The 16,588-nt window shown below is 38.8% G+C and overlaps 4 protein-coding genes across 7 annotated transcripts in view; 3 read left to right on the plus strand and 1 right to left on the minus strand.

Moving 5' to 3' along the window:
* Positions 1 to 9,170, plus strand: part of LOC118274453 (clathrin heavy chain) — a 36,997-nt gene extending 27,827 nt beyond the window's left edge. Inside the window, exons 19-29 of the mRNA XM_050696806.1 lie at positions 268 to 492; positions 934 to 1,174; positions 1,643 to 1,800; positions 2,467 to 2,634; positions 2,933 to 3,082; positions 3,364 to 3,606; positions 4,292 to 4,406; positions 5,199 to 5,365; positions 5,764 to 5,850; positions 6,545 to 6,671; positions 6,972 to 9,170. Of these exons, the coding sequence (XP_050552763.1) occupies positions 268 to 492; positions 934 to 1,174; positions 1,643 to 1,800; positions 2,467 to 2,634; positions 2,933 to 3,082; positions 3,364 to 3,606; positions 4,292 to 4,406; positions 5,199 to 5,365; positions 5,764 to 5,850; positions 6,545 to 6,671; positions 6,972 to 7,072 (1,782 nt within the window). The 3' untranslated portion in view covers positions 7,073 to 9,170. The remainder of the gene's footprint in view (positions 1 to 267; positions 493 to 933; positions 1,175 to 1,642; positions 1,801 to 2,466; positions 2,635 to 2,932; positions 3,083 to 3,363; positions 3,607 to 4,291; positions 4,407 to 5,198; positions 5,366 to 5,763; positions 5,851 to 6,544; positions 6,672 to 6,971) is intronic.
* Positions 9,171 to 9,826: 656 nt separating this feature from the next.
* On the plus strand, positions 9,827 to 10,624 carry LOC118274769 (zinc finger protein 593 homolog). Its single transcript, XM_035592466.2, has 2 exons — positions 9,827 to 10,025; positions 10,290 to 10,624. The coding sequence occupies exons 1-2, from the start codon at positions 9,914 to 9,916 to the stop codon at positions 10,622 to 10,624; spliced, it is 447 nt and encodes a 148-aa protein (XP_035448359.2). The 5' UTR covers positions 9,827 to 9,913.
* LOC126910593 (serine--tRNA synthetase-like protein Slimp) lies at positions 10,614 to 12,051 on the plus strand. The gene has a single exon (XM_050696831.1). It carries the CDS (start codon positions 10,614 to 10,616, stop codon positions 11,976 to 11,978), a length of 1,365 nt encoding a protein of 454 aa, XP_050552788.1. The 3' UTR covers positions 11,979 to 12,051.
* A 411-nt stretch (positions 12,052 to 12,462) lies between these two features.
* Positions 12,463 to 16,473, minus strand: LOC118274770 (transport and Golgi organization protein 2). Of its 4 annotated transcripts, none has more exons than XM_035592467.2 (7): positions 16,329 to 16,473; positions 15,390 to 15,540; positions 14,913 to 15,023; positions 14,374 to 14,494; positions 13,723 to 13,944; positions 13,049 to 13,147; positions 12,463 to 12,619 (listed from the first exon to the last, which is right to left on the minus strand). In XM_035592467.2, exons 2-7 carry the CDS (start codon positions 15,529 to 15,531, stop codon positions 12,487 to 12,489), a joined length of 828 nt encoding a protein of 275 aa, XP_035448360.1. In that variant the 5' UTR covers positions 15,532 to 15,540; positions 16,329 to 16,473; the 3' UTR covers positions 12,463 to 12,486. The 4 variants fall into 4 exon arrangements, with proteins under 4 accessions (XP_035448360.1, XP_035448361.1, XP_035448362.1 ...); XM_035592468.2 differs by having other exon boundaries at positions 16,259 to 16,388; XM_035592469.2 differs by lacking the exon at positions 16,329 to 16,473 and adding an exon at positions 16,013 to 16,139.
* Positions 16,474 to 16,588: the final 115 nt, after the last annotated feature.

Here is a 16,588-nt window from a genome sequence, read left to right on the forward strand (position 1 = left end):
TGATTATGAATATCACAAGTTACTATAAGTAATATTAGCAGCATTAAGTGTCGTAATGTGCACCCCTGCCTATCCCTTCGGGGATAAAGAATGCATGACGTTGCGTATTTTTTGTTAAAAAAAGACTTCAAATGAACAGTTGTAAAACCTACATACATAAACTGTCTACATTGTCCAATGACTATAGAAACTGCTAAAGTTACCAGGTATCTCATTTATCTACAAATTCTCCCCTACATATTCTATAATCTACATGTATCCTTCCAGGTGTTGATAGAACAAGTGAAGGACTTGGAACGTGCGTACGAGTTCGCGGAGCGATGCAACGAGCCAGGCGTCTGGTCACAGCTGGCCAAGGCGCAGCTGCAGCAGGGGCTGGTGAAGGAAGCCATCGACTCCTACATCAAGGCGGACGACCCTTCAGCCTACATGGATGTAGTCGCCACCGCTACCAACAGGGAGTCCTGGGAAGATCTCGTGCGGTATTTGCAGGTTTGTAGTGCTTTTGTGAAGATAAAACTAATTAAAACTATTAAACTAACTAACTATTAACTTTACTAAGTTATTTATAACTTGGTAAAGTAATAATATGTTACAAAGGAGCATACAGTCACTGAAAAAACGACTATGAGTTGAGTAAAATAGTTGAGATATTTGAATATCTGCCCAACTATAGTAAAATATCCATAAAAATTTGGGATTCATTCTCCTGATCTATAAGAGCAACATACACAAGACAATAGTCCAATAGTAAGCAAAGATATTTATAATATTCTTACCAAAGACACATTATTATTACTTAGGAGATTTAACTCATAAACATATAACTATTTCATCGAACATCTATATGCAACCCAAATCCCCCTTGTAATAAAACAAATACTGTCCAAAAACCACACAAAACAAATCTACAACACCTTTCAATCCCCACAGATGGCACGCAAGAAGGCGCGCGAATCGTACATCGAATCAGAATTGATCTACGCGTACGCCCGCACGGGCCGTTTGGCCGACCTAGAGGAGTTCATCTCGGGCCCCAACCACGCCGACATACAGAAGATCGGGGACCGCTGCTTCGACGACAAGATGTACAACGCTGCCAAGCTGCTCTACAATAATGTCAGCAACTTCGCCCGGCTCGCCATCACGCTTGTACATTTGAAGGAGTTCCAGGGTGAGTTAGGACTATGATTTTTTTCTGCTGAAGTGGTAATGAAAAGCCTTTTTGTTTTTTAAAAGATTTTTCAGTTATTAATAGTGCTATAGACAAAGGGGTCTTGGGTTCGATTCCCGGGTCGGGCTAAATATTACTGGGCATTTTTCGGTTTTTCGAAAAATTTCTCAGTAGTAGCACGGAGTCTGATATTGTGCTCAGTATTTAGGAATAGGCTCACCCCCTATTACATGGCACTTATAGCCCAAATAGTGAAAAGTGGGTATACACTGTATAGTGGCATTACCGTAATGTGCTGCTCTGCCTACCCCTTCAGGAATAAAGGTGTGACGTTCTAACAAATGCCTCACATTTTTACCATTTCTTTGTAGAGCTCTACAGCGTTACATATAGAATAATTTCATACTCCATTTTTCCTTTACCTTTAAATTATTTTTTTTACTAATTGGTTACCGTATTAATTCCCAGGCGCGGTGGACAGTGCCCGCAAAGCGAACTCGACCCGCACGTGGAAGGAGGTTTGCTTCGCCTGCGTCGACGCCGGCGAGTTCCGCCTGGCGCAGATGTGTGGCCTACACATCGTTGTACACGCCGACGAACTCGAGGACCTCATCAACTACTACCAGGTTGGCAATACTAGAGATATATAATACTTTAATACTTTAATACATAATAAAAAGTCACTGGTGACCGACGTTCGCGGAGGATTTGCCTTCAACAGTTTTTTATTAGCAGTCAAATTTTAAATAGGTCCTTATAGCGAGGGTCAAGGGAAATGCACGTCTTCCAAGGATGTGTCGTAACAGGCGTCGGGGGGTTCGGAGCAGATCTATTAGAAAACCCGGTGTCCCTTACCCTTGCTGAGGGTGGCCATTGGGGTGTTTTTAGTGAGGTAAAAATCCCACACTCCCTAGTCTTTTATCCCCAGAAAGCTAAACGCTTTTTGAAGGTTTCCCTCCATAATAAAAAAGGTCTTTATAGTGATGATTTGGTTGGTAAGTGTGTTTAATGTATCATCATTTAGAAATGTCAATGATCGTAAAACTGTTTCGAGTGGTCGTTGTGACTGCCGAAGAAGGCGTCTCAGGAAAAAGCCTAATTGAGATTTCGATTTAGAAACGTGTCAGTATTGACACTGAGTGTGAAAGTAATTCCAGTATATGGCTAATAGATTTACCCAATGCAAGGGCAATGAATGAAGCAAAAACTGGGACTTACATGTTTTATTATTTTTAGAGTACCATTAATACTGCAAAACATGTCAACAATTTCAAACTTCTTATTTTCTCCAGGATCGCGGCCACTTCGACGAGCTGATCAGTCTGTTGGAAGCCGCGCTCGGGCTGGAGCGAGCCCACATGGGAATGTTCACAGAGCTCGCCATCCTATACTCCAAGTACAAACCCGCCAAGATGAGGGAACATCTCGAACTGTTCTGGTCACGAGTCAATATTCCTAAGGTAATGAACATGTTCTTTTACTTAGTTGTAAATACAATTTAATTGAGATGCTATTTACATAGAATCACAACAGAATTTGCGTTACTATAACATTGTATACAGTTTCTGAGTAAGTGTTAAAAAATTCTAGCCTATTAGACAGCCTTTTTTTGCTTAGACTTAGCATTATTAGCATTTAAATGCCTGTAATCACTGTCATATTATAATTATCTGTTTACAACACTATTGGTACAGCAACAACAACAGCATAGCTATCCTCTCCAAAAAAGGGAATACTAAATGTTGTCTCCCCTACCAGGTCCTCCGTGCAGCGGAACAAGCCCACCTGTGGTCCGAGCTAGTGTTCCTGTACGACAAGTACGAAGAGTACGACAACGCGGCGCTCACCATGATGCAGCATCCCACCGAGGCGTGGCGCGAGGGACACTTCAAGGATATCATCACCAAGGTACTAACAAAATAAGCATTGTTTTCTTCACCTGAGACTAGGGAGCCGCACTCTCTAATAAACCTGAACTTTTTAAAATGCTATCTATCTCCAACCCTGGGTGGAGATTGTAATAAACACTCTTATGTAAAGAAGTCCCATAGTCCAGCAGTAGACTTTTACAGGCTATTGATATGAATATAATAATCACAATATCATCACATTTACAACCTATAAGTGGCCACTACTGACAATGGAGGTTTGGACATTAAAATAATTATAATAACTATATTTTCCTTTAGGTGGCGAACATGGAACTCTACTACAAAGCGATCCAATTCTACCTGGACTACAAGCCTCTCCTGTTGAACGACCTACTCCTAGTCCTGGCTCCCCGCATGGACCACACCAGAGCCGTCACATTCTTCACCAAGGCTGGCCATCTCCAGCTGGTGAAGGCATACCTCCGCTCCGTGCAGAGCTTGAACAACAAGGCTGTTAACGAGGCACTCAACTCTCTGCTTATTGATGAGGAGGATTACCAGGTATGTTGTTTTAGAGCTGTGTAAAACTAAAACTAAGACGGATACTTATCTTATACTAGTACTTTGTTTATGGAGTTGTCGCTAGCCTTATCTGTAATCTTAGTACGAGTTTGCTTTACGTTTAAAGTAATCGAAACGGGAGCGCGTTCGATGCTTTATTGGACGGTTCGAATAAACTAATCAATCAGAGCGCCGAATACGCTCTCGTTACGATTATCTTAACCCTTCGTATGTTTGGAACGTGGATCCACGCGAGACACAATGTGTTTTCTATTGTTGTCTTATATACGGCATACGAGAGGTTAAACGCAAACTCGCAAGCTATAATTGAAACTACGAAACAGCAACTCTTCATAAAGTACAGTAGAACTCCAATTATCCGAACTCCGACTATCCGAATCGCCGATTATCCGAATCACAAAAATTGTCAAAAAAAGTCTAAGTGCGCTATTATTCTCCCTTGCCGTTGTGCCTACGCTGACTTCCCCCGCAATTTAATTCAATAAAAAAATAGTGCAATATCAAAACGTAGCTTTTATTCTCTTCAATGGCAATTTTTTTGAAAAAATCCGATTATCCGAATATTTGATTATCCGAATGGGTCCCGGTCCCCATTAATTCGGATAATTGGAGTTCTACTGTATGCATAAATGAAACGGTATGAAAAATCATTGTAATATTATAGGGTCTACGAACATCGATAGACGCGTTCGACAACTTCGACACGATCGCGCTGGCACAGCAGCTCGAGAAACACGAACTCACAGAGTTCAGAAGAATCGCCGCCTACTTATACAAAGGTATGATAATCACTCACAAAAGGTAACCAATGTACACATGATACAGTTACTAACCGAAGATAGACTGTCTCTAGCTGACTATACACTGTGTCCTAGAGGCGATTGCGCGTATTATAACACGCTTAAGATACCACGAGTCTAGAGACTAGATTACCAGGTTACCGGGTTTACTGGGGCTTCGGCTCGAAAAGCAGGAGTAGGAACGGGGTGGTTTTTAGTCAGTAAGAGTCTGACACTCGCCTCGCCCAAGGCGGGAGAAGTCATAGGATGATTTCTCCACCTAAAAAAAAGTAACTAGATTACGTCCCTATACACATATTAACATCGAAACTAAGTCTACTATATTCCTGTACCATCAGTACGAGTTTGTTTTATAATTAACGAGATCGAAACTAAAGCACGTTCGGCGCTATGATTGGTCGGCTCGAATATACCAGCCAATCAGAAAGCCGAACGCGCTCTCGTTCCGATTACTTTAAACGTAAAGCAAACTCGTACTAAGGGTTACTGGTCCTTAGAATTCAAGAATACTCATAGTTAGCTAAGTGTCTGAGCTAGTTCCATACAAAACATACTAAAGTATATTCAATCTAACAAATAGCTAGTCTAGAAACAGTTACGACCCGCATGGCTAACTACAAAGCACATTAATCTTCAACATTTTGCTCTGTTATCTCTTCATCTAACATTTTTCTACACAACGCTTACATCTTTACTGAGATAGATAAAAAAAAAAAAATTCGTACTAAGGGTACTGAAACATTTGACTTACCTTAACTCTCTTGTCTCTAGGCAACAACAGATGGAAGCAGAGCGTGGAACTATGCAAGAAGGACGCGCTGTACGCGGACGCCATGGAGTACGCGTCCGAGTCGCGCTCCGCCGAGGTGGCCGAGGAACTGCTCAACTGGTTCCTCGAGAGGGACAACTATGAGTGCTTCTCTGCTTGCCTCTACCAGGTACTACGAGAAAATTTAAGATAATATACTTAATACCAAGATTATGATCATAAGTAAACTCGACTAGACGACAATAGGGTTGATAAAAGTTCTATAAATCACAAGCAAACTCGTTTTGTGCATGTTTTCCTGCTTTTCTCTTGATTTTTCTTCGCCTCACGGAACCCAAGACCTTTCCAACAAATGCAAAACCGTAGAAATCGGTTAGAGCATTCTGGAGTTATAGTCAGGATGGAAAACCGGTCTTGTATATTATAGATAAGCTAATAAACTAAACTCACTCGTAATCTCTAAAAAAAGATTTGATTTAGTATGCACATAAATACTTGTATTAGGCTTTTAATGCAAATTCCAATATTATTTTCTTTCTTTTCTAATTATGTATTTGTTTTCTCAAGTGTTACGACCTGCTGAAACCCGACGTGGTCATCGAGTTGGCGTGGAGACATAACATCATGGACTTCGCAATGCCCTTCCTTATCCAGGTAATATACTACGTCTTTTTAATATGTTTCATAGAACGCCGAATTTGGATGTCACAATTTCTATTTTGAAATAGCTCTTCCACCTTATTCGGAACTAGCGACCCGTCCTAGCTTCGCATGATTGCAATGGTGATATATTATGCATGTATTATACATATAAACCTACCTCTTGAATAATTCTATCTATTAACAGCATCAAAATCCGTTGCGTAGTTTTAAAAGTTTAAAAGCATACAAAGTGTTGCGACGATGGCTCAGTAGGTGGAGTAAATAATAACGGTGGACTGTATAATATGTTATAATGAAAATAAGAAACTGTTACAATATGGAACGATATAAGAATACGAGTGAAAAGTATATAAGATTAAGATTGTAAGCGCGAGCGCGGGGTCGTTGACGCGGCTCACAGCGGACTGTCGAAGCGCGGGAAGCGCGGGGCGGGCGGCCATTTGCCGCGCGCGTCGTCGCCGGTGGCGCCCTCCCGCACGCCGCACGTAGTTGAGTGTGTGCGTCAACACAAAGGGACATAGGGAATCCTCAAGTCCCTGATGTCCCTTTGTCACAAAACAAAGTTCTCTATCTTTGACAGAAGAAGCGACTTTGTTTTATACTAATGTAGTGTTATTGATGGTTTTGTCGTCATAACCTTCCTAAAAGATGTTCAATAATGTTGGATTGGTTACCCTTCCCGCAGACTGTCCGCGAGCTAACAACGAAGGTTGAGAAGCTGGAGGAGGCGGACGCCAAGCGCAGCACCGAGAGCGCCGAGCACGAGGCCAAGCCCGCCATGATCATGGAGCCACAACTCATGCTCACCGCCGGTATGGCACACACTCCTGTCACGCTTTGCTCCTATTCTCATTATCGTCTCTAATGTAACTCTGTAAAAACCCCTTGTATAACGTTAAAAAATGGTTACAGTTTTCGCGATATGATTTGTAATAAAGAAAATTATGTTTCCTCGTGTGATTGGATGGAAAGGAAGTAGGTAACGAGTGAGAAATGAAAGGAATTTGAAATTGTGTAATGCAAAAAAAAAATTATTTTACCAACTCTTGGGATAAAGAAAAATGTTGCTTGCGCCATTTATAAGATTCTCTAATGTAAACCTTTCTACGCAGGTCCATCGATGCCGTACGCAGGAGTAGCAGCGCAGGCTTCTCCGTACGCGTACGCGGCGCAGGCTCCGTCCCCGGCGCCCTACCACGGCTACGGCATGTAGGGCGCCGGCGCCCCTCGCGGCTGGGGGCTCACACACTACTGAGCTGGCGCCGGGCGACCTCGCACGACTACCTGCGACACTAGTGCAACAACTACCACAAATGAAGTGTCTACATACACTTTGAACAGTCGTAACTCGGAACATAAATCGTTTGTCGCGATGTTGATATTATCCAATGACAAACGATGTCTCCTGCAGCCTCAACAAGTACGATACGAGCCGTGTAGCCACTCCATTCGTCCAAGTGTCGCGACGGCCGCAGAGAGTGGTCGTGTGAGTGTAGGCGTACGTTAGTGCGGTAGAGTAAAGTATATCTCGCAGTAAGCCGCCGCGTCCTCTATGCGCTCGCGACCGCCCCCTGCCGGCTTCGCGTAGGACTTATGAACTAGCCTAAGTTTTCTACTCAAAGTGCGGGTTATTTTTCTATACGCCGAGGCCTAACGTTATAGTGTTTCCTTTGCGTCCCATGTAAAAAAAGTATTATGATGACGGTCGAAAGTGCATAGAGTATAAATTATAAAAAGTTACGCGTAGTGTAGCCGTCGGGCCGATACGTCAGAGGATTATAGTTAGCCTGTACAAATTATATTAATATATTTGATTGCTACATAGCTCTCATTACAACAAAGTGCTTTATTTTTTAATCGTGTATGAGAGTTATATAGATATCATGGAAATTGTCGCTTGCGATTAATATTAACTTTGTTTAGAGCGGTCACTTAAACATTAATATATGTTACGCGATTAATAATCGAATATTAAATGTTCAGCAATCATGTACCTATTGAGTGGGGGTGTAACGAGCAACGATATAGCTTTGATGTCATTATTTCTATTCAGAACATACATTAGCTAGTTATTTATAAAGACATTTCTCTTTACGTTGATCGTAATAATGCAATTCTATTCTCTATATCAAATACTCTAATCAGTTGCGTCGTTACATTCCTACAAGTATCTAAAATTAGTTAAAGTAATATTGTAAAATACTTGGTGTACTTTGGAGTAGAGTTGGCTGTTGTCACAGAATTAGAAAGACCAAGGAGTAGTCTGTCATGTGGTGCTCACACACGTCACAATGTCACACTCGGTGTCACACCTCGTCAACTAGACAATGCAAACATTCCCGGGTGTGACATTATGGCGTGTAGCAACCCTACCACCACTAGGTGCATACGACATGTAATATACGTATATGTACATAGTGGATACGACACCACAGATAATTAAATTTATTAAAATAAATAAATAATATTCGAAAAATTACAATTGAAATTAGAAATTAGTATAAAATCTTTATCATTATTATTTCTTTTTTATTTTTTTGTTACTAATCAACAGTTATAATGAGAATCACGATTTTTTTATTATGAAAAATTGTGAGATATAGAATCTATGGGTAGACTGACATTGTTTCACATATTCAGATTATATGCCGTGCAATAAATTGATTGGAACAAGACACTGCACCATCAGTCTTTAATAATATTGTTATATGTATATAATGAGTTTGATTCATATTATGAGCCAGTTGAAATTATCTGATTTAAATAAAAGAGCATTATTCCGTGTTGTTCTGCGGTAAATGAAATATTTTCTAGATATGTTTAGATTTAGTTTAGGCGGAATTAGTGGTATGGAGTTATTCTGTGTAATGTTTGAACGTGTGAGTTTCGAGTACACGCGTGATGCTTCACTTTGCGTTGTCGTAAGACATTATTGATGCCTTCACTAGATAATTAAGTCACGTGACCGGCGATACATCATCCGTAGAGTATTTTTACGTAAAGCGGTGCCGAGTCAACCAACCGACTCACTGTTACACCGTCCTCACGGTTGCGAGTTGCAAAATATAATCATTGATGTTAAATGATTCATTCAAATCATTCCTATCATTTTATCAATATAATTCGGTACGGTCATGTATCAATTGTAACATTGTTGATTCGTTTACACTTTCTTTCTAATAAAATAAATTTTATTAACTTAAAATACAGAAAGAAAGTTCATTGTTTACTAGCATTGTATTTATTCATGTATGATACTGTTTCCCTGAAATTTATTATTGTAAGATTATATTATATGAATAAATGAAAAATGGATTTGATTTCTCTCACACTGACACCCTGACCAATAAGGCTATAAACTATAATTTATAGTTTATCAGTAGAGTATGATTAAATATGTATTAAACAAAAATATATTGATAAATAATATCAGTGGATGTAACTATATTGAAGCATTCCATTCCAAGTTATTACTCAAGTTTTAGAATTATTTTCTAAAATAAAAACCATTTTATTTTAACTCTAGATCTAGAATTGGAAGAGACTTGGCTCAATCCTGCGTAACCTATTTCATAAAGGACAAAATATGAGGCATCAAAACGCTTTTGGATAAGTATGTATTATATAGGGTGTCTTGATGACTAAAAATGGTATTGCGTACGCGTACCTAAATAGATTACGCCCCCACGCGCGTCTTATTGACAGTTGGGCACGCGCGTCTCGCGTTGCGCCCCTCAGTGATCTGGAGCTCTTGGTACTTGCCTAGTTTACCTTAGGAATAATACGGTTCCATCTATATATCAGTAGAATATTTTAAGTTCCATTGGACGTACCAACGGTAAGTTAACATTGTGCTTTAACCTCCTTATACTCGGAGACAACAAGAAGCATTGTGATTGATTTCTAAACGTAAAATCATCTGTCACTTTGACAACGACAGTGCCAAGTTGAAATTGACAGAAGCACACATTGACATTTTTCACATGCATAGACGCATGTATGTTACACACAAACTCATTTTGTGTTAGCTAGTAATCGATATTTTGTAACCAAAATGACATATAAACGAAAAAAGTATCACCACGGTGACACCCACCTGAAGAAAAGGTGGAGAGTAAGGAATAGAAAGAAGGATCTTGATCAAATAGACGAAGATATCAAAGAAGGTAAAGTTTGTTTATGAAATAGAAGCTGTCACATGGTTTTGTGTCAGATTTTGAGGTTATAATTTTGTGCAGAAGTGTCTGTGTATTAAGTTTTTTTTATATGTTATTTATTAATAATAGAGTATTTATTAACTGAAGATATTGAATAAATAATCTTTACAACTGTAAGGTAGTCTATCAATAAATTTTGATTACAAATTGCACAATAAATACTTAGCGAAATACTCGTGAGTTTTGTCGTAATGTCAATATTTTGTTTTACAGAAAACGCCGAAAAATTATTAAATCAGAGCGTGGATTTAGACCTGCCGGGTGCAGCGCAACATTACTGTATACATTGTGCAAGATATTTCATCAACGAGCAGTCACTGAACGATCATTTCAAAACTAAAGTCCACAAGCGAAGGCTGAAAGCTTTAGAACTAGAACCTTATACTATTGAAGAGTCTGAGCGTGCAGCTGGCCACGGTAACTTCAAACAGCCAAGTAAAAGGAAAATAGTCGGTCAAAACGTTGCGAAATCGGACGAAGACGGTGATGCAATAATAGACGACGCGACGCCCAGTAAAAAGACTAAACCCAACGAAAATGATGCGTAAAACCCTCACCAGTGTATTCAGAAAGGCATGGGACTGTAAGATCTTACAAAGAAGGCACTCTGCTCTTTTTGTCAGCGGTGCTAAAGCCACTGAAAATTATGTTTACATAACTCCACATGTTGACTTTCCTGCAAGAACTCAACAGAAAGATGCTTTCATAAAAGTCCTCCAGAGAAGGAAGGCTGATATTGACCTGGTCAAGGTGGAAGGCCTTTGGAAAGTGTATCAGGATCTCAATATGAAAAAAGCAGAGTACATCAAGAAGAAAGAAGAAATATCCAGACAACTAGGCAAGCTAATAAAGAACGAACCTGACAGTGAAGAAACTAAAAAACTTAAAATGCAAAGTGATTTCATTAAAGAAAATATAAAGAAATTAAAAAGCCCTCTCTGGTCTGCTGAAGAAGCTGCTATTGTGGAATATCTTAAAATTCCAAACGATTTACATTCACGGACACCGGATGGAAACAACGAAGTTTTATACACACATCTATCAAAACCGCAAAATAGTAAACACCACCTACAGATTGGGAAGGAGTTAAATATTATTGATTTTAAAAAGAATGAAAATTACTACTTGCTTGGTAACGGTGCGATGTTTGAACTCGGAGCAAAATTCTACTTCAGCAAGATATTGAAAGACAGTAGCTTTGTACAGTTCTCAAATCCAGATTTCGTCAAAAGTATGATTATTGAGGGGTGCGGTAAAGATCACACTAACCCTGACATAAGCTTTATTTTACATCATAATGAGGATAATAAGGTAAATGTAGACAGTCGGTTGCATCTCACTGGCGGTGGGTCTCTATGCTCCTTCCTTGCATACCATGCCAAGAATATTATGTACGCCAAAGTTTTGCCGCTAAAGTACTTCACAATGGGCAGGCAGTACGTACCAGCAGTATCTAACGAAGACAGCCTGTTTAACGTTAGCCAATCATCTGTCATCGAGATGTTTGGCATCACAAAAACGGAGCAAGACCAAGATGCATTTTTAGAAGAGGTAATTGATATTTTGAAGCTTGCATACACCAAACTTGGTTATCATTTCCGTTTGAGTTTAGTGTCTGCTGAGAAGTTAGAAATGTGGGAGTCTCTTAGGGTTGCGGTTGAAATGTATTCTACATCGTTGAAAGACTATGTTGAAGTAGGCAATGTGTCTTTGAGTGGGGAATTTATTAGCAAGAGGTTAATGTTTATGTATAAGGAAAATAATGAAAACAAGTTTCCCTGCCTTATTTCCGGTACCGTGTTGAATGTTCCCAAGCTGTTAGCATGTGCCTTGGAGCAGAATGAGTCTTTCACTGTTCCTAACTTTGTTAAAATTGAGAGATATCTTCGCACAGAAGAATAAAATGTTACTGGGAGGTTATATTTAATTATTTACGGCGCATTAATAAACTACGGATCGTTAAATTTGCTTACGAGCCGTAGAATTTTGACACATTTTGTATGGAGCTTATGTCAAAATTCTACGGCTCGTCGATCCAAATATTCTGGGATGCCACAATTGATATAAGAAGCTCATCCATAGGAGCGCTGGAATGCTAAAATCCTAGAAAAAGAAAAAAAATATGTATTTTAAACAATAATATGTGTTAAAATATTTCTTATTTGTATAATAGACAAAATGTTTATTAATTTATTGTTTAAATTGCATCTATTTTTTAAATAAATCATGGCAGCATTCCAGCGCTCATTTGGACAAGCCACCAAACGCCTACAACATGCCAGGATATCTTCTAAATCCTAGAAGAATTACATAATGTTATGTATATTGCTTTAAAGATAAAGATGGTTTTACTCTTTGTAAGATTGTGTTGAATAAAAACTACAACTTTATTCAGTCAACATAATATATTTTATTTCATTTGCATATCGAATTGGTATTCAGTTTTGGTCCATTTTGGGTTTTCTGGGTCGATGGGCGAGACCAGGGTCATCTCAATTACATTCATATGTCCTGATTTGGTTACCAGCACTATCGTGTGGGTTCTGGAAGAAATGGGAGACTATATTGTAGTGTATCATAGGAATATCTACTCTAGAATAACTTGTGTTAAGTTCAAAATTGATTACGGTTGGCGAAGTGGCTGGGTGACCGGCAGCGCCTGTGCCACAACGTGTCTGTTGCGTTTTCGCACGAAAAAATGTTTGCTATTTACAATTCAGCAGCATTCCGCTACACACGATGCGGCGATTGTCGCGCTACTACAGTAGCAGCTGCTCATGAACATGAGCCTCTAGCATGGCTTGAAACTAGTCGAGTTCCTCGTCAAACAGTTATGTGAGTTATTGTTTCTTGTCTATATTTGTTTGTAAACACACCCATAACAGAAGAAAATCCTAGAGTAGGGTAGTAGTATCCTGTCACATTGAAAAATCAGCCGAATAAGGTGTGATGTCATATGCAAATAGCAATACCTGGTTCCGTATCGTCCCTGAGGTACGCGAACAAACAGAGAGCTGAGCTCCTTATACAAATTCGGTTGCCTAGTTTCCAACTGGTGGTCGGGAAGGTGGCTGAAAATGCAGAAATATTTACGAATTAATTTAGGCACGAGTTTTCTGTCAAATAAATAGTTTTTTTTTAACTAAGGCTTTTAAGTGAGCAACGCATTTGTAACTAAACTGGTGTTGAAAATGTCTATGGACGGGGTTAAACATTTAACCGCAACGGTTAGCTATAGGCGACAAACATACGTTATACGAGTAGGCTGCGCGACGTCGCCGCATCTGCGCACGCTGCTCACGATAAAGAGTCCCTCTGTGACTCGAAACTAGTAGAGCTTTTCTCCATTAATAATACGTGAGAAAACTGTGTTTTTTGTACTATAAAAATTACGTTTTCTGGTTTAATTTTTATTTGTCGTCTATAGCCGACAGTGGACCGAAGGTTAATCGTTTACCATCAGGCAATCTAATCTATAAAAAGTTATACACGGCGCACAATAACCTACCTATCGGTAGATTTGGCTACCAGCGGTAGAATTTTGACACATTTTGTATGGAGCTTATGTCAATTCTACCGCTGGTAGACAGTTGATGGTCCTTTATCTTGCTTAAATGCGCCGTTAGTGTTCTATGTAGTTAGTTACCTTTCTTCCCATTTCAGAAGATCAATCAGTCTATCGATGAGCTCGTCCTGCGTACACACTTTGTTGAAGGTGCTGACGATCTGCTGCAGCTTGTTCCTACCAGCCTCGACCTTCTTCAGCGGTTTCTCTGGTAGATTGTTGCTAAACCCCATGAACGGGTCCCTGTGGGTGACTAGCTGATCGTTCGCGTTGTTGTATGTAGATATTAATGGGAGCGAGTTCCTGAAATATTTTATTATACTTAATTAATTATGTAGGTTTATCTTGTTTGTCGATTGTAGATGCAACATAGTTAAACAGGCATTAACAGCATTCATAAGTTCTCCTCGCAGTACTTCAGAAATTCCGACAAAATCACGCACAGATAATTTGTTTGATTAGAATCCAAGAGACCATTGAGTGCGGCCAGAGTGCGAGGAATCGGCGACTTAGCACATACGACATGAAGGCACGGTCAATATTCAGTGCTTTTTATTTCGGTAGAAACATTTTTAAGGAGGTTTTAATCTTTTTCAAAAATTTGTCGGTACTAGTCGGTAGTGTCTGAAATTAATGGCAATTTAGCAATAGGTTCAGACGCAAACTCCAAGCTATTACTGATATTTATGAACTACAAATAAAAATTAAAAATAAAGAGAAATAAGTACATACTTAAATTCAATGCTTACGAAAACGAATTCATTGCAGTTGTGAGCGTAAGATTTCATTTGTTCAACGTAGGTTTTGATCGGTTTGTCGTTCTTTACGAAGTCCGCAACGATTTTGCCTCTACCTGAAAGGAAGTATAAAAAACATTACCATATGTAGGTCAATATTTTCATTTTCTATTTTATTTTCATCCACATTCAAGTGTGGGAGAGCCATGCTTCGGCACGAATGGGCCGGCTCGACTGGATTGATATCACGTCATCACCGAAAACCGATGTGAAATAACGCTTTCGTTGGGTGAGTGAGGTTACCAGAGGCCCAATTTCTGCAACCTTCCCAATCCCCGATTCCCCAACAAACCTTAAAAGCCTAACTCTCAAAAGGCCGACAACGCACTTGTAACGCCTCTTGTGATAAGACAGCTGGTTTACCGGCTTGAAAAAAAAAACTACTACTGCTAGTCGGACATAAGCCTTCCTCGCTTGCTGTTGCTATACATACCTTGGCGTTGTAGCAAAGTAAATTACAACCATATTACTTACTTTTAGCATCCGTCTTCTTGGGGCTTGGCAAGTTTAGAAGAACGCCCATTTTCTTCCGTAAAGGTGAGAACGCTAGCCAGGTCCCTCCCTCGTCTACTTCCAAATCACGACCTAAAAATAAATAACATTTAGATTTTTCAAGTTTAAAGTCAATACCTTAAATTTCATAATAAATCGTGCAGTGAAGTTTGATCAGAAAAAATTGGATAAATATTTCATGGTGGCGCTGTCGTCTTTTTTAATCGCCCATAAGTTTTAACAATTTTTTACGAAGTTTTGTTATTTACTAAGCGTTATAAAATCGGCAGGCATGGTATGAAATGGATTCAATAGAGATTAAACTCTCAAGATAAAAATATGACAGAAAAAAATTTAAAAATAATGATGACTATGATATTTATTTATTACCTACCTATTATAGTGACTATTGGGTGAAAGTGAGATGAATAATGAACGATTATATCACGAAATATCCACCTCCAAACACGTTAGGGTCCTCCATCCAGGGGCCCATGTTTTGCGAGGGCCTGTCATAATATTCGTCCCTGTTCGAGGCTAGGATCAAACTGTAGTCGCTCCTTGAATCGTTGTTGCCATTGTACATGAATAGGATGCACATGTTTCGTGTCTGAAAAAAAATATCTCATAATATTTAGGGCCCTTTACTGCGGGGGTAAAATCATCCAATGACTTCTCCCGCCTTGGGTGAGGCGAGAGGAAAACCACCACGTTCTTTCTCCTGCTTTGAGCCCCGATAACCTGTTACGAAATTAAAGAAGCCCTGGGCGAGGATCCTTTAAAGTTATAGGATTTTTTTTAAATTTTCAATTAATTTCTAATTTAATCTAATTTAAGTACATTATTAAGTTATTTATTACTCGCAAACTTTCTTATTATATTAATTTAAAGTTACTTAAATTAAAATAATTATGTTTTATTTATTTTATACTTAAAGTTCCAAAAAGAGTAAGAAAAAAAAAATATACTTGTAATAATTTTGCACACTGCCCAATGCCTTTAATCATATTTAAAAATAGAATAGGCTGAAAACTGTACTAGGTATGATAAATTACAAATAAATTATGATAAACAACTCTTACCTATTGAAAAACAAATGAATACTAAATCTACTATAAAACCCCTTAAAAGTTTAATAATTTTGCACACGAACAGAGATAAATGTTATCAATATTTACTACTCCTTATCAGTATTTCATTGGATCTATCTTGGACACAGAAAGGTATAATAATCTTTTGGCTAGGTAAGTGAGATTGTTTGAGCAGTGTGCAAATATTTCAAATGTACATTCCATACGCTAAAAACTTTCAAGTCTTCAGTACAGTACCTAAAATATTTATGTTTCTGTCTGTGTGTATTTTAGGCATGGATTTACAAAATAAACTGTTCAAACATACCCTTTTATTTTGAAATTTAAACTATATTATTTTCCGATCAGCTGATTGATGATTTTGACATTTCATAACAAAAAAATTCGAAGTTCGAACTTCTGTTTCTGTCACGCATCGGTCAGGAATAGAGGAATGACATGTTATGCGGGATACGGACTTGCGGGATATTTACAGTCAACAACAACTAAAATGTATAGAAGTAAATTGAAGATCTGAAGAGTATTATGCGTGATAATTGAAATCTTAATTATATAAAATAATGGGAG

This window comes from Spodoptera frugiperda, chromosome 11 (assembly GCF_023101765.2).
Source record: "Spodoptera frugiperda isolate SF20-4 chromosome 11, AGI-APGP_CSIRO_Sfru_2.0, whole genome shotgun sequence".
NCBI classification, from domain to species: domain Eukaryota; kingdom Metazoa; phylum Arthropoda; class Insecta; order Lepidoptera; family Noctuidae; genus Spodoptera; species Spodoptera frugiperda.

What these genes read in the sequence shown, in the direction of transcription:
- LOC118274769 (XM_035592466.2), top strand. Translation starts at nt 9,914, where the DNA reads ATGACATATAAACGAAAAAAGTATCACCACGGTGACACCCACCTGAAG. An exon ending in AGACGAAGATATCAAAGAAG is followed by an intron (nt 10,026 to 10,289) that starts GTAAAGTTTGTT and finishes TTTGTTTTACAG; the next exon opens with AAAACGCCGAAAAATTATTA.
- LOC126910593 (XM_050696831.1), top strand. Translation starts at nt 10,614, where the DNA reads ATGATGCGTAAAACCCTCACCAGTGTATTCAGAAAGGCATGGGACTGT.
- LOC118274770 (XM_050696836.1), bottom strand. Translation starts at nt 15,937, where the DNA reads ATGATTAAAGGCATTGGGCAGTGTGCAAAATTATTACAA. An exon ending in GGACCCTAACGTGTTTGGAG is followed by an intron (nt 15,024 to 15,389) that starts GTGGATATTTCG and finishes ATTTATTTTTAG; the next exon opens with GTCGTGATTTGGAAGTAGAC. An exon ending in CTTCTGAAATGGGAAGAAAG is followed by an intron (nt 13,148 to 13,722) that starts GTAACTAACTAC and finishes CTGCATTTTCAG; the next exon opens with CCACCTTCCCGACCACCAGT.